Below are 16083 nucleotides of genomic sequence, written 5' to 3' on the forward strand. Positions count from 1 at the left end.
GCCAGGTGTGTCGGAGATTTACAGAACAATCGAAGTGCGGGAGGTGTGGCGCTTTTGAGAGAGAGAGCCAGGGAGCACGTCTGAGCCTTCACGCCTTCTGAAGTCGGTGAACGAAGCAGCTTCTGGCTCATCACCTGTGCCCACCACCCTGTGTCACACTAACTGCTGGGGGGGGGTGGGAATACATCGGCTCCCTCTTGCATTTATTTATTTTTTTTAAATTCTGGACCTGTTGACCTTTGCCCTAATTTCTTTCTGTGTTCCGCTGCACGCAGGGCTTCCCGGCGATGAACCTATCCCCGGGACGACGGCGGTGGCGGCCCCCGGCGATTTCTCCCCTCTACCCTGCCACCAGAGCCTAAATGAATTCCTTCTCGCCCGGCCCGGCCCGGCCGGCAGGCACAAGCCAGGGAGATCCGCGCCGGCCCCGGGACGGGGGGCTGCGCGCCCTGCGGCCTGCCACCCCCGAGGCGGAGTGCAACGGGACCTTTGCTGGGGAGGAGGGCGCTCCGCAGAATGACCTGGATGAGGTGGACAAGCTGAAGAACACCCTGATGGCGGCGTGGAACAAGATGAAATACAGTGAGCATCGTCTTGAGCCCGGGAGTCTCTTAGGCATGGAGGCTGGTGCCCTGCCCCCCCCCCCCCCCCCCGTGCTGCAGGGAAGGGGGGAGGTTCCCCCTTTGGGTAGACAAGACGGGCACGGGGAGGAAGGGGCTTACAAGCTGTGGGAACAGGCAGATAATTTCCTGGCCGCTGCTGAAGCTGTAACATGCAGCATCCTTTCAGGTTGCGATAGCCTGGCCAAGCTAGTTGGGTTGGTTTTTTTTGGTGGTTAAAGAAGCTGTGTGGCCGAGCAAGGAGCTTTATTTTTGCTAATGCCAGTGCTACCCATGCCCTATTGGGATGCTACAGAAACTATTAATATTTATTTTTAATTTGTGTAACTAAACGTGGCCATAAACGTGGTGGTGTTTGTTTTTTTGGGGTTTTTTTGCTAGTGTGTTGCAAAGTGATTTTCCCCGTGATTGGCCTGATCATAGGGCGATTTTGGGTCTTCGCTCTTACTATGCCTTCCAGATTTAAAAATAACATTTTTGGGTCTGCCGGCTGAGGTGGAAGGAGCCGAATAGGATATTTCTGCTGCATTTTTACAACTTTTCGTATTTGTGGGCTGGCCAGCACAGCAGAGAGCAGGGTGCTGAGAACACCCATGGACCTAGATTTGCAATCCCACTGCTGCCACCAGTCTTAGAGAGAGAGAGAGTGTATCCCCCGTCCCATCTTTAAGTGCTGTACTGAAGATGCAGCTATTAAAGGTGGTGCTGAATTGAGATTTTATATCTTCCCTGATCACATCCGATTTACCCATAATGTCTTTTTCTTTTCCTTAAATGCACTTGGTTTATCCACTCCCTGTTACCTGGCATGATCTCAGAGCAGTATCTTCCTCCTCTCCTCTCTTTTTTTTTGTGTGCAAGGTTGGACAGTAAAGACCAAATCCACTTTCAGCAAAACCTCGCCTCTCTATCTGCTGGGTTATCGCTACCACCTGGACACCGAAGGTGAGTCCCAGCTGCTGCCGGCCTTGTGTCCAGCTCGAATCCATTTCTGTTGTTTTGGGGGGGGGGGGGGGGGGAAGAGAAGGAAAACACAAGCAAGCGGATGTGCAGAGCATTATGGGCCTTGCGGTTCCTTTGGGCTGGAAGAGAGACGGGATTGTACGCATGGGTTTTTTGGCTTGCCCTGGTGTTGGTTGCTTGTACGCGCTGGTGGGGGGGGAGGGGGTCAGCTTCCGGGCTTCGGAGGGGATGGGGACTCGTTCTGTCACCGTGCCGCCCCCCCCCCCCCCCGTGTTCTGCCTGCCTTATCACGTAGCTGCGTGACTGACTGCACGGCCGACCGCACTGAAGCTTTTTTCTCTCTTCTTTTTCTCTGCGGCCCCAGAGGACTTCAGGAGGTTCCAGAAGGACTTCGTGTCTCGGCTGTGGTTCACGTACCGGCGGGAGTTCCAGCCGCTGGAGGGCACGCCCTGGACGACGGACTGCGGCTGGGGCTGCATGCTGCGGAGCGGCCAGATGCTGCTGGGCCAGGGCCTCCTGCTGCACCTCCTGTCCAGAGGTCAGGCTTCTGCGAGACCCCGGGCGCGCGGCGTCCTGAGAGAGAGGAGATTAAATTCTAGGCTAGAGAGGGAAACAAACCCAGGTCCGGGCGTGCTCCGCTCAAGGGCGCCTCCTTCCCATCTCGTTAAGGGAGCCCAGCCGTGGCAGCTGGAGCCGAGGCTACGCGGTGAGCGGCAGGGCCGAGTCCCTGTTCTTCAGCTCGGGATCTGTGCGGCACAGGCGCGAGTCGAATACATAGTCCCACTCGTGTGCACAACAGCAGCAGCATCCGCCCCAGCCAGAATATGGAGCCCAGGCCGTGATTGGAACCCCCACGAGTCCCGTTCAGGAGTGCAGGGCACGTCCAGGTCTTTTCTCAGACTGTTCTAAGATGCTTTGACGAGCGAGTGTCTAGAATTAGTTCTGTAAATTGTTTTAACATCTTATCGTACTGGATCTCTGAAAATAATGTTTATTTTCTTTTGTTGGCTTGGGGGGTGGGGGGTGTTGGTGTTGGTTTAGCCTGGATGTGCTCCGATGAACTGTTTGTCAGCTTGGTGGAGCAGGAATCTCAGCAGAAAAACGTCTCTCCCTCGAAATCCCCCGCGCTGGAGCTCAGGGCACCGGAGAGGAGCAGGTGTCCCAGGGATGTTTGCGTCCAGCTGCAGCGTGCCGGCCAGGCAGACCCGGTGAAAGAAGCCCTCCACCGCAGGATCCTCTCCTGGTTCTCGGATCACTCCAGAGCGCCCTTTGGGATGCACCAGCTGGTGGCCCTGGGAAAGAGCTCGGGGAAGAGGGCAGGGGACTGGTACGGCCCCTCCGTCGTTGCTCACATAATCAGGTGGGTGTTTGGGAGGCTGTGCTGGGGAGGTGAGCTTGTCCCAATAAATTACCTTTAGTGCTCGTGTTCTCCTGGAGCCCCCCCCCCCCCCTGCATATTTGGCTTCAGTCCTGCTCACATCGCCAGGTCTGTCCTGCTCACAGCAGACTCTTGTCTTGTGTGAACGCACAGACGGGTCGATGCCCACGGTACGTGTAATGCGTGTAAGCTGGGTTCCCTGCCAGTCTGTTTTCTCACTGCCTTGCATGCAACCTTTAATTTTAATTTGCTGAAAATTCTTAAAGACGCTTCAGCCCGTGCGAGCTTCACCACCTCGTGCAGGACCCCTTCATAGCTGTCCTGAAGCCCTCCGCGTTCCCACGGCATTGACATCTTTCTCTGTCTGTCTTTACAGGAAAGCGGTGGAAGGTGCTTCACAAGTGTCCGGCCTCTCTGTCTACGTCTCTCAGGACTGCACCGGTACGTACCCCTTAAAAGAGCAAGGTGGGAATCTACCCTGGGGGGGGGGGGGTGGATCTTTGCCCTCTGCTGTTCCGGTCGGCTCTTACTGTCTGTCTCTGCTGATCCCCCCCCCCCCCCCTCAGTGTACAAGGCGGACGTAGAACGACTCTTGGGCTGGGACATGGCGCCCTGTGGGCCCAGCGCCGGGTCCCCGAAGGCTGTGATAATTCTGGTGCCGGTCCGTCTGGGAGGGGAGACCCTGAATCCCATCTACATGGACTGTGTGAAGGTCAGTAGCCTCGCGCCTCCTCTCCCCGGGGGTTACAGGACGTTAGGATCTAAGGAGGCGGGCGGCTCATCACCGCAGGATTCAGTCTCCCCCCCCCCTGCTCCCGGGCCTCGTTATAAAAAGAGGTCGCACGGGGTAATGCTGCCTGCTCGCTGCAGCACATCTGCCAGGCCCGGGCCTGGGCCTGCAAGCCACATCGCATCCTGGAGGGGACTCGCCCGCAGCCCGGGCCAGCGCTCTGGTTGCCCGAGCTGGGGGGGGGGGGGGGGGGGCTGGTTTTCCCCCGCGCTGAGGATTTTTGTCTGGTGCCGTTTGACAGGAGATCCTGAGGCTGGAGTCCTGCATTGGGATTATTGGAGGAAAGCCGAAGCATTCGCTTTACTTCGTTGGCTACCAGGGTAGGGAATCTTACGTTCAGCCCAAGAGCAGCAAAACCCCTCCCCCACCGCCAACCTCTCACCCCCGCCCTCCCCCTTCTTTACCTGCCTTTCAGATGATTTCCTCTTGTACCTGGACCCGCATTACTGTCAGCCTTTCCTCGATCCTGCCAGAGAAAGCGTCCCCTTGGAGGTGAGTGCAAGATAAGGCCCCCCCCCCCCCCCCCTCGCAGGCCGATAAACCCAGCCTCGGTCCATCGGTCACCAGGGCCGCGCCGAGGCCTCTCTTCCACGGGCAGCGTCTCTGCTGTAAAAAAAAAATGCCTTTAAAAAGCACGGCCGAGGGAGGCAGGGAGGGGTGGGAGACGTGCCCGGGCCCCCCCCCCCCGGCAGCGGTAACCTCACCCCAGCTCTCTCTCTCTCCCTCCCCCCCCCCAGTCCTTCCACTGCAGCTCCCCCCGGAAGATCTCCTTCAGCAAGATGGACCCGAGCTGCACCATCGGCCTCTACGCCCGCGGCCGGCAGGAGTTCCAGGCGCTGTGCGCGCAGCTCGGCAGGGTAAGGCCGCAGGCATCGGAATCCCCTCCCGGCACCGCTTTCTGCGCGCTCTCTCGTGCTTATTTCCCCCCCCCCCCATTGTTCTCTTCTCCTCTCCTGTGGTGTTTTCGGTATTTCTTTTACAGAAGTGGGACGGGCGTATCTTACGAGGTAGTGCTGGGGGGTCTTTGGATTCAGGAATCGGTGGGTTCTAATCCCGGCCGTGCTCCGAGATGGCTCCCGGCGAGGGTTTAATTCTCTCTCTCTCTCGTGTTGTGTGTCTGCCTTCCAGGCCCTGAACCCCTCCTCCCTGAAGGACAAGTACCCCGTCTTCACCTTCGCCGACGGCCACGCTCAGGAATACGGCCTGGACGACCTCTGCCCGCACGTCTCGCCCGCCCCCAGGGCAGGGGCGCGGGGCAAGGTGAAGCGGCCCAGCACCGACGAGTTTGTCTTGTTATAGGGGGGGGGGGGGGGCAAGCGAGGCATCGGATCAGGGCCCCTCCCATCACAACATTTTATTTAATTCTGTTTTTTTTTTTTTTTAAAGAGACAGTGCACAAGGTACACTCGGAGCTGGCACTTAAGTCCACGGACCTCAGTGTTTTCTAAATTATTAAAATGCTAAAAAGTCAGACCTCGCTTTATTAAGGGTCAGTTCTTTTGATTGCAAAGCTGCCTCGTTTTGTTTTGTTTTCTTAAACCCCTTTTGCGCGTCGATGCCGCTGGAATTAGACCCTTGGCTCCTCGCCCGTATGAAATGATAATCCTCGTGGATATTCCTCAGCGGCGAGGGCGTGAATGCGGTGAAGGCGTGGAAGGAAATACTTTTTATGCCGCTCTGGGGAAATGGTTTCCGGGCTCTGGGGGTGTCCCCCCGGGGGAGCTGGGAGAGAGACGCAGCCTCCTCATCCGGCCCAGCGCTTCCCAGCCCCGCTCCCGGAGAACGAATGTGCAGACGGGTCCGGCGAGGCCGCACGCAGCTCCCCCCTCCCCCGGGGAGGGACCAGGTCCTCAGCATCGCGCGGAGGACGAGGTTTCCTTACACTGGCGCCCTGGCGGGTGCCGTGCATGCACCATCCCCTGACGAACAAAAAAAGTGTTTTATCTCAGAGTTTTATATGCAAATGTTAATATCCTGTAAAAAGTTCTGAAATTTGGGGGGGGGGGGGGGGGGGGGGGGATTTGTGATGGAAAAGATGGGATTTTAGATTTTTTTTCTAGAGCATCTTTTGTTTTTTCTGATGTGCAAAGCCTTGTTTCAGGTTTTCCAGGCTGAAATAATCTGCGAGCAGGTCTGCAGACTCGGCCCCTTCCACTTGGGAGCTCTCTCTGGGCGGTCAGGGAGGGTTAAGCTGGTACTTCCCGAGCAGCGTCCCGGGGGGCCGGTGTGGACGCACGGGGAAGGAAATGTGACCTGGATGGAAGGTGCACGAGATTGTGAGAGCCCTAAAGCAAGGGCTGCGTCTGCTGCAAAGCTCGTAGCTTTATGAGGGGGCAGCGCTGGGATTGCATTGCCCGACTGTTGCTGAGCTACAAGGGGGGAAGAGGGCGGCAGCTCCGCGGGTTCATGAACCAGCGAGAAAAGGTTTAACAGCCTCTGTTAAATGCACCAGGGGGAGAATTGAAAAAGGCACTTTATTTTCAGCAGAGAGAGAGAGACCTGTGTTCCTCCTCTGCAGCTCTGGGTGTGGGTAGGGATTTGTAGGAGAGAAATGTCGGAGCAGGAAAAGCGGCTGCCCCGGTGCCAGGCCTGCACCTCATCCTGCGGCGGAGCGGCGACTGCTCCCAGGCTGTCTCGCCTGCACCCGATCCCTGGGCAAAGGCTCTCGGCAGGATAAGGAGGGGGAGGCAGGGGCACCGTCAGCACTGAAGCAGCAAAGCACTCGCCTGTATCCATTTCTTGTAAATAATAAAAAACATCTCTTACACTGGACCAAGGGCTGTTTCTCGTCTTTCCTTCTGCCGACCAACCTCGCTCCTGCCCCTGGTGCAGCCCCCCCAAAATCAAGGGACGGGGGGGGGCCCGCTCCCCTCCAGAGCAGGTGGCCCCTTACCCTTTCAGTCTGCCCTCGCCGGCCAGGAGCGATGCCGCGGGAAGCTCGTGCCAGCCCCCCACCAAAGACTAAAGGTTAATCCTGGGGGCCACAGCGCTGTTTCCCTTTCCCCCTCTCCACAGGACAGGACCAGACCCGGGGGGGGGGAGGGGCACGAGGGTGCAGGCAATGGGATTTAGGAGGGGGGGGGGAGAGAGGATACTGCACACTACAGATAAAGCAGGAGGGGGGGGGGGGGACTGCTGCCGGCGGGAGCCCAGCAAGAAAGCTTAATTTTAAGGTTCGCCCCCCCCTAGCGGCCACTGCCAGCGCCTGGGACCAGCACTGCTGCAGGAGGAGGGCACTCTCGCCCATCGAGCCTGAACTATTTTCTCCTCCGCGTGCAATAAACCCCCCCCCCCCCCACCAGGGGCAGAGTCGTCACCGCCACAGAAGCTGCGCACAGCCCACAGCCTTGAGAAAAATGGGAGATTCCCTTTATTGAGCGCACGGCTTCTGTCCAGACACCCACGCTGCCCCCTGCCCGGGCCACAGAAACCAGGGTAACGCTTCCAGCTCGGCCTCGCCGGGTCCCTTTTCAGCAGGAGAACCCCTTCCCCCAAACCCCGTGCAATCTGTACAGCCAATGAAAAAAACCTCTCCAGGTTTCGTTTCAGGTGTCGTTCGCCAGCTCCGAACCAGCTCCTCCCACCGTCCCCCCTGCAATCTGTGCATCCAATGAAAGGCTCTCCAGGTTTCATTCACCAGCTCCGCACAAGCTCCTCCCATCTCCTCTGCAATCTGTATATCCAATGAAAAAAACCTCTGCAGGTTTTGTTTCAGGTGTAATTCAGGTGTCGTTCGCCAGCTCCGAACAAGCTCCTCCCACCGTCCCCCCTGCAATCTGTACGTCCAATGAAAAGCTCTCCAGGTTTCGTTCGCCAGCTCCGCACAAGCTCCTCCCACCGTCCCCCCTGCAATCTGTACATCCAATGAAAAACTCTCCAGGTTTCGTTCGCCAGCTCCGAACAAGCTCCTCCCACTGTCCCCCCTGCAATCTGTACATCCAATGAAAAACTCTCCAGGTTTCGTTCGCCAGCTCCGCACAAGCTCCTCCCACCTCCACTTCAGTCCTCCTTGGCGGGCTGCGGCTTGCCTTTCGGTTTTTGCCGTTTCCTCTTCTCTTTCCGTATCTGGCGGAAGAGGAGCCTCTTGGGATTCAGGCCGTAGGCCCGCAGCCTCTGCCCCGTGAACTCCCGCCCACCCACGTTCACCTTGGCGCGCAGGCGACGCCCCTTCCGCTGCGTTCTGTGTCTTGCTCGCCTCGGATCCTGTCCAGAAACAGCGGTGGCGGTGCAGGCCCCTGCACCGGGCTGCCCCACTCCCTGGGGCTGCTGCCGTTTCCGCTCTCTTGCTGGCCCGGCCTCCGTCCCCGGCTTCGGTAGCAGCAGTCCCCCATCCAGCTCCTCCTCCTCAGGCTGGCTCCTCGCTTTGTCCTGCTTCTTTTTCCCAGGCTGGGGTTTCCCAGGCTGGTGGTTTTCCGCTGCCTGCTCTTTGCTGGAAACGAAAATAGAAAAAAATATATATATAAAAACCACATAGGATGAGTGATGGAGAGAGGTTAGTGAGAAAGAAGACTGACGGGGTCCCAGTGCAGCTCCTCTCTCTCTCTCTCTCCTTTGAAGCCCAGCCAAGCATACAGGGAACGTGGGGCTCTGGAGAAACGTTTCCCTAAGGGAAAGGCGGGACCTTTCACCGCCTCTGGCTTCACCGCGCACACGCGGCCAGATCTTGCCAAGCCCTCTACAGCCACACACTGTACGGCGGGCCCTTCCTCATGCAGGCCCGACCCTCACCCCCCCCCCCCCCTCCCAGCTCCGCGAGACTCGCAGGATCCCCGAGATTCTCCGGGACCTCACCGAGGAGGCTCCATCATTCGGCCGGCGGGCGGGCAACTGCTGGCCCCTCCCCCACAATCCTATTCCCCCCCCCGTTTTGTGCTGCTCCCCGAGAGGCGAGCGAGATCTCCGCCCTCCCCGGGAGAGAAGGACATTACGCACCCCGCGCAGAGCGAGGGGAAGACCTGCTCCTTCCTCCGGGCGTCGCGGGCTTTCAGCTTATAGGTTCTCTGGTCGTTCCGTTCCTCCTGCTCCGACCTAGGGGGGGACGAAGAGCAGCAACGATGAAACCTTCCAGGTCTGGGCCTGGCCGAAGGAAGGAAGGAAGGAACGAGCACACTGGCGCCGTGGGGGGGGGGGGGACGACACACCCTCTCTCCACCACCCCCCCACGACTCACCTGTACATGCAGGTCTTCTTCAAGGTGCACCATCGATTCAGCTCTTTGTCATCTGCTGCCAGAATCTAGGAGGAAAGAGGAGAAACGGAGACACACTGCTGAAAAAAAAGCAAAAATACCTAAAAAACAAACAACAACAAAAAAAAAAAAAACCCCTCAAAAACAACAACAAAAAAAATCTCAAACCAAAAAAAACAACACAAAAACCTTAAAAAATAAATAAATAAAGGGAGAATCAGAGCAACCGGGAACATGTCAATCAGCCCAGGAGAAAAGGCTGGCGCACCCCCTTCCCCAAACGCTTATAATGGCTGATTCTGTGCACTGGGTCTATCCCACCCACGGGGGAAGGAGGGGAGGGAGTGCCGCATTCAGGAGAGGTGGGAGAATTACAGGGGCGCCCCCTGCTGGCGCGCGAGCAGAATTACAGGGGGGGGGGGGGGGATGTCAGCGGAGGGATTGATTCCACTGATGAGAAACGTAAAATCTGGCAGCCGTACCTCATCGGTGGTGAGCCCGAAGTCACAGGGGAGCACCTGCCGGTACCTGAAACGGCAGGGAAGGTCGTCAATGATGTCCTCGTAGTCCAGCCGGTAATACTCATCCAGGTACTCTTCAAACGTCTTATCCTCTGCCAAGACACAAAGCCAAAGAAGAAGAGAGAGAAAGCAAGCCCGGCAGGGAGGCACCGGGAAGCACGGGGGGGGGGGGGGGGGGGGGGGGCCACGGCCGTCTCAGAACCGCCTAACACCGAGGGACGCCACGACGGCCACGGGCCTGCAGGCACCGCCGCATGGGATTTCGGATCCCCCCCACTGGGGTGGGGGGGGGGGAAGAGAGTCTCTTACTGGGGTCGAAGATGGGCTTCCGTTTCGCAACCGCCTCCGCAAAGTTCGACCTGCGCGGCCTCTTCCCCGTGGGGGCGACGCCCGCCCGCTGCAGCTTCTTCCGTTGCTTCTTCCCGCAGGCCCGAGGCTGCTGGCTGGGGTCGTAGTCTGCGTCCATCTGGCCGAAAGAAAAATGCAAGGCGAGTCAGAGGGGACGTCGGAGCAGCGGAAGTCTCCCCGGGAGGGGGGGGGGGGTGGAAGACGGCCACCGATCCCCGCTGCCAGCGCTGAGGAGAAGAAGCCGGGAGCCAAATTTACGGAGAGACGCGAGCCTTCCCTGCAAACCGTGCCTCGGCGCGCTTAACCTCTACCGCGGAGCTGCAGGGATCGCGCGGTGGAGGCGGCCGCGCGCGGCACCTTCGTCATACCACGAAGTCCGGATCCTCGCAGTGCGGTTCGGCTGCTTCCTCAGGCTCCTGCGCCCCCTCGTTTCCCGTCCAGTCGTCCCAGTTCCACCTCTCTGCTTTCAAAAGAAATAAAAAACGTTTAAAAAAAAAAAAAAAATCCACAGAATGGGATTGGGAAAGGTCCTGTAGTAGAGGTTACAACAGAACACTGAGCCGAGTCCATATCATCGGACTTCACTTATCCCCTCTCCCCCCCCCCCCATCACAAGGCAGAGAGGACGCTCGCCTTCAAATCCCTCGTCTTCAAACTGCGGTTTCTCCTCCTCGCCTTCCCCGTAGTATTCCTCCCCGAAGACTTTCTGCAGGGGCGACAAGGAAAACGTTAGAAACAAAAAACACCCACAGCCCGGGCCACAGGACGCAAGCAGCTCTCAGTAGGAGATGGAGGGGAGGGAGAGGTGCTGCACCAGAATGACTGCGCGGCGCCGCGAAAGCCGAGCGTGCGAGAGGCGGGCACGCGGGGGGGGGGGGGGGAAGAATTAACACCGTGGGCGCATGGGGGGGGGGGGGGGGGGACGACCCCCCCCGGCCCCGTCCCTACCGCCCCACCTGCATCAGCTCGTCGTGCTTGACGGGATCGAAGTCCTCGTCCAGGTCCCGCTCCCCGAAGGCCGGGGTCTCTCCTCCTCCTTCTCCTCCTCCTCCGCCCGCCAGCTCCCGCAGCCTCCGCAGCCGCTCCGCCACGTCCCTCGCCTTCAGGTTCTTCAGCTGTTTCAGCTCCGCCCGCTTCTTCTCCTTCTCCTGAGCGGGACGGGGGGGGGGGGAAAAAAAGAAATTCAGCGCCTGCGGAGGACGCGTGTGTGTGTCCCGCCCCCCCCCCCCCTCCCAACCAGAGCTGGGTCTCTCACCCTCGTCTTCCTCCTCCTGACGTCCTCTCGCTTCCTCTTCCGTCGCTCGTCCTTCCTCCGCACAGACTGGGAGATGTTTCGGGGGAAAGTCTTAATCTGGAGGGAGGGGGTGAGAAATATAAACGCGCATAGGGATTTTTAAGAGGGAGGGGAGGGGGTTGCGTGCAGGCGCGAGCGTAATCACACGGCTCTCGTCATCCAGGGGGCGCAGGCGGGATTTTGGGCCACACCAGTTTCCCCCCCCCCCCCCCCCCCCCCCGCTGTGCAACTCACCGAGTCGGATCCGGGCTCCTGGAACCTGAAGTTGTACTTCTGCTCGAAGTCCTCCTGCTTCCTGAGGAAGTCCTCGCCCTCGCCCTCCGAGTCCTCCAGCGCCACGATCTCCTCGTAGCTGGGCACCCTGGGGGGGGGGGGGGGAGAGGAGAGGAGAGGGTGGCAGGCTTGCGAATTAATTCCAGCCGCTCGAGGGCCCCTGCCCCCAGCTAGGGTCCTCCCCCCCCCCCCGAGAGCTTACCCGAGGCAGAAGGAGGGAGGGGAGGGAGCCGGGGTGAGAAGGGGGCAATCTGAGGCAGGAGCGGGATTTGAACCCGGGTCTCGTGGGCAGAGCTAAGGGCGAGATTAGCAGCCTTCGGGGGGGGGGCCTCATTCCCTCCCCCCCCCCTTTATAAGCAATCCCTGGGGTCCTTTACCTAACTCAGCAGGGCAGGAAAACATTCGCAGCTGGGAAGGGAAGGGGGGGGGGGGGTGGCCGGGGGCTACAGGCAAGGAGAAAGCTTCTCTTTAAATTGTTATTTTTTTTGCAGGGGGGGGGGAGGGCTGGGTCTGCTACCTTGGGGGGGGGGAGAGAGAGCGAGCACTCGGAGACGTTTTCGGGACGGCAGCCAATGGGAGGCGAGGACGCGACCCGTGCCTGAGGAGGAGGGGCGGGGGGGGGGGGGCTGGTGGTGCTGGTGAAAGGGATACAATGCGACAGTCTCCGTACAATGTAACGTTTACCCCGGGGGCGCCGGGAGGGCAACCTGCCCACAGGAAGTTTTACATTAGAACAAGGGGGAAAAAAAAAATTCATTTATTTTAAAAATAAACACCACAGGGGGAGGAGGGGAGCGAGCACACGGCGCCCCCTTCTGGCAGGCGAGCACACTGCAGGATCAGATACGTTATATTATTATCTGCTTATGTAATAACATGAGAGGCGCCGTGCACTCGGGTCACACCCGGGACCCATCGAGCCCCTCATCCCGTACATAAGAACATAAGAAGTGCCGGGTCACACCCGGGACCCATCGAGCCCCTCATCCCGTACATAAGAACATAAGAAGTGCCGGGTCACACCCAGGACCCATCGAGCCCCTCATCCCGTACATAAGAACATAAGAAGTGCCGGGTCACACCCAGGACCCATCGAGCCCCTCATCCCGTACATAAGAACATAAGAAGTGCCGGGTCACACCCGGGACCCATCGAGCCCCTCATCCCGTACATAAGAACATAAGAAGTGCCGGGTCACACCCGGGACCCATCGAGCCCCTCATCCCGTGCATAAGAACATAAGAAGTGCCGGGTCACACCCGGGACCCATCGAGCCCCTCATCCCGTGCATAAGAACATAAGAAGTGCCGGGTCTCACCCAGGACCCATCGAGCCCCTCATCCCGTACATAAGAACATAAGAAGTGCCGGGTCACACCCAGGACCCATCGAGCCCCTCATCCCGTACATAAGAACATAAGAAGTGCCGGGTCACACCCGGGACCCATCGAGCCCCTCATCCCGTACATAAGAACATAAGAAGTGCCGGGTCACACCCGGGACCCATCGAGCCCCTCATCCCGTACATAAGAACATAAGAAGTGCCGGGTCACACCCGGGACCCATCGAGCCCTCATCCCGTACATAAGAACATAAGAAGTGCCGGTCACACCCAGGACCCATCGAGCCCCTCATCCGTACATAAGAACATAAGAAGGGCCGGGTCACACCCAGGACCCATCGAGCCCCTCATCCCGTACATAAGAACATAAGAAGGGCCGGGTCACACCCAGGACCCATCGAGCCCCTCATCCCGTACATAAGAACATAAGAAGGGCCGGGTCACACCCAGGACCCATCGAGCCCCTCATCCCGTACATAAGAACATAAGAAGTGCCGGGTCACACCCGGGACCCATCGAGCCCCTCATCCCGTACGTAAGAACATAAGAAGTGGCGGGTGACACCCAGGACCCATCGAGCCCCTCATCCTGTACATAAGAACATAAGAAGTGCCGGGTCACACCCGGGACCCATCGAGCCCCTCATCCTGTACATAAGAACATGAGAAGTGCCGGGTCACACCCAGGACCCATCGAGCCCCTCATCCCGTACATAAGAACATAAGAAGTGCCGGGTCACGCTCAGGACCCATCGAGCCCCTCATCCCGTACATAAGAACATAAGAAGTGCCGGGTCACACTCAGGACCCATCGAGCCCCTCATCCCGTACATAAGAACATAAGAAGTGCCGGGTCACACTCAGGACCCACTCGAGCCCCTCATCCCGTACATAAGAACATAAGAAGTGCCGGGTCACACTCAGGACCCATCGAGCCCCTCATCCCGTACATAAGAACATAAGAAGTGCCGGGTCACACTCAGGACCCATCGAGCCCCTCATCCCGTACATAAGAACATAAGAAGTGCCGGGTCACACTCAGGACCCATCGAGCCCCTCATCCCGTACATAGAACATAAGAAGTGGCGGGTCACACCCAGGGACCCATCGAGCCCCTCATCCTGTACATAAGAACATAAGAAGTGCCGGGTCACACCCGGGACCCATCGAGCCCCTCATCCCGTACATAAGAACATGAGAAGTGCCGGGTCACACCCGGGACCCCTCGAGCCCCTCATCCCGTACATAAGAACATAAGAAGTGCCGGGTCACACCCGGGACCCATCGAGCCCCTCATCCCGTACATAAGAACATAAGAAGTGCCGGGTGACACCCGGGACCCATCGAGCCCCTCATCCCGTACATAAGAACATAAGAAGTGCCGGGTCACACCCAGGACCCATCGAGCCCCTCATCCCGTACATAAGGACATAAGAAGTGCCGGGTCACACTCAGGACCCATCGAGCCCCTCATCCCGTACATAAGAACATGAGAAGTGCCGGGTCACACCCAGGACCCATCGAGCCCCTCATCCCGTACATAAGAACATAAGAAGTGCCGGGTCACACCCAGGACCCATCGAGCCCCTCATCCCGTACATAAGAACATAAGAAGTGCCGGGTCCACCCAGGACCCATCGAGCCCCTCATCCCGTACATAAGAACATAAGAAGTGCCGGGTCACACCCAGGACCCATCGAGCCCCTCATCCCGTACATAAGAACATAAGAAGTGCCGGGTCACACCTGGCTCACCCCCCCCCCCCCCCCCGAGCTGGGTGGTGGTGATCCCCATCGCTGCCTGGACGCATCCTCCAGGAACTTTTGCAAACCTTTATTAAACTCGGCCTTGACCACATCCCTTATGGCTGAATTAGTTGTAAACCTGCTGCCTGTTAAGTTTCAGGGAGCGTCCCCCGCTCCTATTTACTGTCGGAAAGGGTAAATAGCAGTCCCCGGGATTTGCCTGTTCCACCCCCACTCAAGTTTTAATAAATTCCCAAGTGATCCCGTCTCAGGCGTCTCGTCTTACGTTTCCCCCTACGCCCCCCCCCTCCCCCCGTGGCACCCGCCACAAATACCCCCCAACAATACTTGCCGTTCCCCCTCCTCGTCCTCCTCCTCCTCCTGGTAGCCCTGGTTGAGGATGTAGTCCCTCAGGAACCGCTCCCCCTCCTCCAGCTGCGGGTCACTCCAGAACTCCTTCAGATAGGCCTGGTGGGGAGAGGGGGTGAGAGACACACGTCACGCTTTCCTGCGCTCTCCGTTTACCCCACCCTCCTCCATGATTCCCTCCCTCTCTGTCTCTCTCTATAGCCTGGAGCAAATACACACAGATCAATCAGATCTCTCCCTCTCAATGGAAGCCTGGATGGAGTCAAAGGGGGAAATAAGCATGTCACAGCACTATATTGTAGCACTATGCTATTATTGGGGGGGGGGGGGGGGGGAAGAGTCTCCAACCGCTCTACGTTCCTGATAAGAGCAGTGCCTCTCTCGCCCCCCCCGTGATTCAGTTTCTGACACAACAGCCTAGATTGTGGCCTGGCGCGGGGAGGCCGAGATCCCACCGCAGGCACCAGCGGTGAGGCCTCACCAGCTCCTTCATTTTCCCCTCCTCCTGCACTTCCTTCTGCCCCTTCAGCCAGCTGAGTAATCCTGCTCCTCCTTGGCCTGAAAGAAAAGGGAAAAAAAAAAAAAGTCAGACTTAAGGTATGGCGGTCCACTGTCCTCTCCCCTCGCCCCAAGCCTGCAAAACCCTCCCCCTACCGGAGAGAAAGCTCTCAGTATCACAACTATCCGGATGCCCATCCTGTGATGGATTTTTGGGGGGGATGTTAGGCCACACTAGTTTTTTTTCCCCCCCCCCTTCCCACCCATCTCTCATCAGGAAGCCATCCCGCCCCCCCCCCCCCCCCAGACTCTCTCCTTTCCCCCCTCTCTCGGCTTTCTCACCTCTTCCTCGCGTGGCTTCGTGCGTTTGGTGAGGCAGCGGTGGCCCCCGAGCTCCCTTCCTCCCGCTCTCTCCTGCGTCGCTGTCCTCCACGAAGCGCCGGAAGCTGCGGGCAAGGACAGCGCGGTTACAAAACCCCCCCTTTCCCCGCTCCGGATATCCAGCAGGACCGGCAAAAGCATCGTTTTGTAACAACCGGCTCCCCGGTGCCTCCCCCCCCCCCCCCCGCACAGAACCTGCCACGGACCACCCTCCCTGCCCTGCCCGCTCGTCTCTACCCAGGGCTTGGACAGAAACCTCGTGGACGTGCACAGCCCCTTTCCTGTTTTGGGGTTGGTTTTTTTTGACACCTTACGTCCGTGGATATTATTTCACCGCCACCGACCCTTATACCCCTCCCCCGCACGACCGGCTCC

The 16083-nt window shown here is 58.7% G+C and overlaps 2 protein-coding genes across 4 annotated transcripts in view; one reads left to right on the forward strand and one right to left on the reverse strand.

The window, feature by feature from the left end:
• The first annotated feature begins 78 nt into the window (after positions 1–78).
• ATG4D (autophagy related 4D cysteine peptidase) lies at positions 79–6523 on the forward strand. 3 transcript variants are annotated; one of them, XM_029585765.1, is made up of 11 exons: positions 79–102; positions 276–582; positions 1482–1565; positions 1948–2121; positions 2625–2943; positions 3338–3402; positions 3528–3673; positions 3993–4071; positions 4167–4243; positions 4489–4608; positions 4880–6523. In XM_029585765.1, exons 2-11 carry the CDS (start codon positions 363–365, stop codon positions 5048–5050), a joined length of 1455 nt encoding a protein of 484 aa, XP_029441625.1. In that variant the 5' UTR covers positions 79–102; positions 276–362; the 3' UTR covers positions 5051–6523. The 3 variants fall into 3 exon arrangements, with proteins under 3 accessions (XP_029441625.1, XP_029441627.1, XP_029441626.1); XM_029585767.1 differs by lacking the exons at positions 79–102; positions 3993–4071 and having other exon boundaries at positions 337–582; positions 4880–5021; XM_029585766.1 differs by lacking the exons at positions 79–102; positions 3993–4071; positions 4167–4243 and having other exon boundaries at positions 337–582.
• A 574-nt stretch (positions 6524–7097) lies between these two features.
• KRI1 (KRI1 homolog) overlaps positions 7098–16083 on the reverse strand; it is a 212971-nt gene continuing 203985 nt past the window's right edge. The window contains 15 exon segments of the mRNA XM_029585758.1: positions 7098–8180; positions 8684–8779; positions 8922–8986; positions 9422–9552; positions 9770–9926; positions 10177–10268; positions 10442–10514; positions 10765–10956; positions 11064–11159; positions 11337–11463; positions 14813–14928; positions 15311–15366; positions 15369–15387; positions 15670–15717; positions 15719–15773. Of these exon segments, the coding sequence (XP_029441618.1) occupies positions 7751–8180; positions 8684–8779; positions 8922–8986; positions 9422–9552; positions 9770–9926; positions 10177–10268; positions 10442–10514; positions 10765–10956; positions 11064–11159; positions 11337–11463; positions 14813–14928; positions 15311–15366; positions 15369–15387; positions 15670–15717; positions 15719–15773 (1753 nt within the window). The 3' untranslated portion in view covers positions 7098–7750.

The sequence above is a fragment of the Rhinatrema bivittatum genome, chromosome 19 (assembly GCF_901001135.1).
Source record: "Rhinatrema bivittatum chromosome 19, aRhiBiv1.1, whole genome shotgun sequence".
NCBI classification, from domain to species: domain Eukaryota; kingdom Metazoa; phylum Chordata; class Amphibia; order Gymnophiona; family Rhinatrematidae; genus Rhinatrema; species Rhinatrema bivittatum.

Coding starts and splice junctions, on each gene's coding strand:
- ATG4D (XM_029585765.1), top strand. CDS start 363: ATGAATTCCTTCTCGCCCGGCCCGGCCCGGCCGGCAGGCACAAGCCAG. Junction 1,566..1,947: donor CTACCACCTGGACACCGAAG/GTGAGTCCCAGC, acceptor CTGCGGCCCCAG/AGGACTTCAGGAGGTTCCAG. Junction 2,944..3,337: donor GTCGTTGCTCACATAATCAG/GTGGGTGTTTGG, acceptor CTGTCTTTACAG/GAAAGCGGTGGAAGGTGCTT.